The sequence below is a fragment of the Lepidothrix coronata genome, unplaced genomic scaffold (assembly GCF_001604755.1).
Source record: "Lepidothrix coronata isolate B3197 unplaced genomic scaffold, Lepidothrix_coronata-1.0 Scaffold1881, whole genome shotgun sequence".
Classification (NCBI taxonomy): Eukaryota; Metazoa; Chordata; class Aves; order Passeriformes; family Pipridae; genus Lepidothrix; species Lepidothrix coronata.
Window position 1 is genome coordinate 1 of NW_016692061.1, and position 3286 is coordinate 3286.

The 3286-nt window shown below is 45.5% G+C and overlaps 1 protein-coding gene across 1 annotated transcript; it reads left to right on the forward strand.

Moving 5' to 3' along the window:
- Positions 1–32: 32 nt before the first annotated feature.
- Positions 33–2929, forward strand: LOC108491841 (ATP-dependent RNA helicase DHX36-like). The gene is made up of 4 exons (XM_017803647.1): positions 33–181; positions 1049–1247; positions 1897–1935; positions 2711–2929. Exons 1-4 carry the CDS (start codon positions 75–77, stop codon positions 2927–2929), a joined length of 564 nt encoding a protein of 187 aa, XP_017659136.1. The 5' UTR covers positions 33–74.
- The last annotated feature ends 357 nt before the right edge of the window (positions 2930–3286 follow it).

The window sequence follows — 3286 nt, forward strand, 5'->3', positions numbered from 1 at the left end:
GGGTGATGATCCCTGTCCGTACCCACGCACCCCCTGAGCAGGCTGTGCTGTTCCCGCAGAGAGCCGTCGTGCGCATGGACGAGCGCAGGGAAGAGCAGATCGTGCAGCTCCTGAATTCCGTCCAGGCTAAGAACGACAAAGAGCAAGAATCCATGTCCTGGTGGTCCGGGGATGAGGAAAGGTAAAGAGGCACTGGTTCTTTTAAAGTTCCCACAGACTGGCAGGAAGATGTGCCAGAAGGTATTTACCTTTAGTGAGTGAGTTGACTTAACAGGTTTGTCCACCTGTGTTGTCACACTGAAATGGTTGTAGCCATTGCTGTAAAACTGTCTTCCATCATTGTTGAGCTTCGGGTCTAACGTTTCTACTTAAAATCGTAACATCTTGTAACTGATCTCAGGCCCTACTTAGGGTGCATATGTGGGACCTTTAAGCTTCCCTGGTCTCTGGAGTTACTCTTCCAGAGGTGGCATTTGACTTGTGTTTTCAGTTATTGTGCAGTTTTGGAGTCTTTTGTCCCCCTCTGTGGAGCAAAGTATGTTCTGAATTCGCTGAGGATTTCAGGTGATGGAGAACTGGGCAGGTGTGCTGAAATGAGGGCATGGAGGAGCCAGTTACAGTTACAGGGCGCTGGGCCAAGCAGTAATTTTCTGAAAATGTTTTGTTGCTTGGTTGCTTAATTTGGTACAATTTTTGGTGGCTCATAATTTCAGACTTTAATTGGTTCCAGGGCATGCACCATAATGACAGGCTGCAAGAGAAACTGTGGCTGCCCCATCCCTGAAGTGCCCAAGGCCAGGTCGAACAGGGCTTGGAGCAACCTGGGCTAGTGGAAGGTGTCCCTGCCCATGGCAGGGGTGGGGCTGGATGGGCTTTACGGTCCTTCCACCCCAAACCATTCCATGATTCTGTATTCCTACGGGCTGGTGGTTCACTGACTGATGGACGAAACGTCTCAACCCCAAGTTCATGTGTTCCTGTAGTGGCTCCCTGCACGTGGCCAGGCTTAGCTGGGATCATCTCTGAGGTTTCTGTTCTCTGATTCCAGCCCTACAGAACAGCCTGTGAAGGTGAAACCAGATGCTGAAAAGGCTACTGTAAGACGGAGACCGGCCTTGGAAAAAACATCCCTGGATCGGGATGTGGAATATCTCTTTGAAAAAAATGAACAGGATACTGATTTAGATGAGCAGCTTAAAGAAGACTTAAGGAAGAAGAGATCTGATCCCAGATATATTGAAATGCAGGTACTTTTTGTTGGATTTTTTTTTCAGTTAAACTGACCTGCAAATGTACCTGTTTGCAGTTTATTTACTAGGAAGTTGTCATGATGTTACTTTTGCTAAAAATTGCCTTCAGAATTTTATAAGTGCCTATTGATAAGACAGTGATTAAAAATGTGGAATTACCAATTTCAGGGACAATTAGAATCTATAATTCAGAGATGACACATTGTTTTATTGGGTGGGGTTTTCTTTCTTTTTATGGGTTATGTCCCTGCACTTATGTCTAAAACTGAAAGCACAGCAATGGGCTCTGAAGGAATCACTCCTTAGAAACAGAGTTTATGTTATTTTAACATCCATGTATAGAAAGCTGTGAAGTAAAACAGTTGCCATGAACACCAGTTCTCCCTTTGGTACCGAGCCCTGCTCTTGCAGCTGTGTGTGCCTTCCTCAACATGTGCTGAACTACTGGGCTTAGATCATTTTGCTGAATTTAATGAAACTGAAAACACACGTGGAAATAAAGTTATTCTCCTTGGACCTGGGTTTATATAAGTATTGCTGAGGAGGTTGTCATTATTTCGCAGTTTAGCCTGGATTATGGATGGAATCTGTTACGTTGCTTCAGTTAAAGAGGTGTTTAAAGGTACTTTTATTTTCTGTTCCCCAGAGGTTTCGAGAGAAGCTCCCCTCCTATGGCATGAGAGAGGTAGGTGTGTGTTTAACTACAGAGAATACGTGTTTCTGCTGCTGTGTTGTAAAATAGTGGCTGTACTGCTGGCTCTGACTGCCATTAGTTTCCCTGTCACAGGATAACATCAGTGACAGTAAAGGCTGTTATTAATTGGTGTTAATTCTTCATTTGGTGCCCCTCGTGTGAAGTAGAAAGTGAGTATTCTAATAGGTTTGCTTTTGCAGGTTCAGTGAATGATTAGTGAGCTTTGTCCTGAAATTCATCTATTTGCCATAATGTCCTTTCTGTTAGTGTTTGTCTCCTGAAATTGTCATAATGCCCTTGACAATCCTTGGGCTTGGGAGGTAGGGGCTGGGAAGCTGTTCCTGGTGGTACAAGAAATGTTAAAATACTGTGCTAAAAACCTTCAGTTCATGCAGTCTTGGAGGCCAACAGGGTAAATGGTGGTTTTTAGTCCCCAGAGACGTACAGGAGGCAAGCAGGAGGCAGAAAACTTTAAAGTGTATTTTAGGTTTGGGTTTTTTTAGTCCTTTCATGTTGTTTTCATATGAGATTTAAAACCAGTGCTCAGGTTGGATGTGCTTTAAACCTTACGCATGGAAAGCGCAAATGAGCACCTCCCGTGAGGTTTAGACTAAACTTTAGTTGCAGTGTTGTGACAAACAGCTCAGTGTTCCTTCAGCTGTTGTGACTCTGCTCAAGGGTCACTGCATGTTAGCAGAGAATGGTCAAAACCCTCTAAAATCTGATTTGAACAATAACTCAGTGACCGTGTTCTCTGTGGAACCAGGAGCTCGTGAACCTGATCAACAACAACCGTGTGACTGTGATCAGTGGGGAGACGGGCTGTGGGAAGACGACCCAGGTGACCCAGTTCATCCTGGACGACCACATCGAGCGCGGGAAGGGCTCCACGTGCCGGATCGTCTGCACCCAGCCCAGGAGGATCAGTGCCATCTCCGTGAGTGCCCTCGGCAAACTCGCTTCCTGGGGGGGGTTATCTCTGTGAATCTGAGCTTTTTGTGTGCTCCTTCCCAGTTGTCTGAGGTTCTGTTACAAGCCACGATTTTGTTCCTGTGCGCTGATTTGATATTTCACAAGTGTTGGTTGGGGTTTGAGTACTGGCACTGCAGGCTCGTTCTCCGAGTTTAGCCATGGGTTATATCTGGGATTTTAATGGATTTTGCAGTGCAAATGTGAATTACGATAAAAACTAATGCTGTGTCAGGCCCTCTAGAGGTGGATTAATGACAGGAAAGAGTTTGGCTCTCAAGTGCTCAGTAATTACTCTTCTTGCTAGTTCAGTGTCAAGTGATGAGAGACCCTTGCTTTACCCTGAGGGAAAGCTCACCCTGCTGAAGGGGAG

Coding starts and splice junctions, on each gene's coding strand:
- LOC108491841 (XM_017803647.1), top strand. CDS start 75: ATGGACGAGCGCAGGGAAGAGCAGATCGTGCAGCTCCTGAATTCCGTC. Junction 1,248..1,896: donor CCAGATATATTGAAATGCAG/GTACTTTTTGTT, acceptor TCTGTTCCCCAG/AGGTTTCGAGAGAAGCTCCC. Junction 1,936..2,710: donor CCTCCTATGGCATGAGAGAG/GTAGGTGTGTGT, acceptor CTGTGGAACCAG/GAGCTCGTGAACCTGATCAA.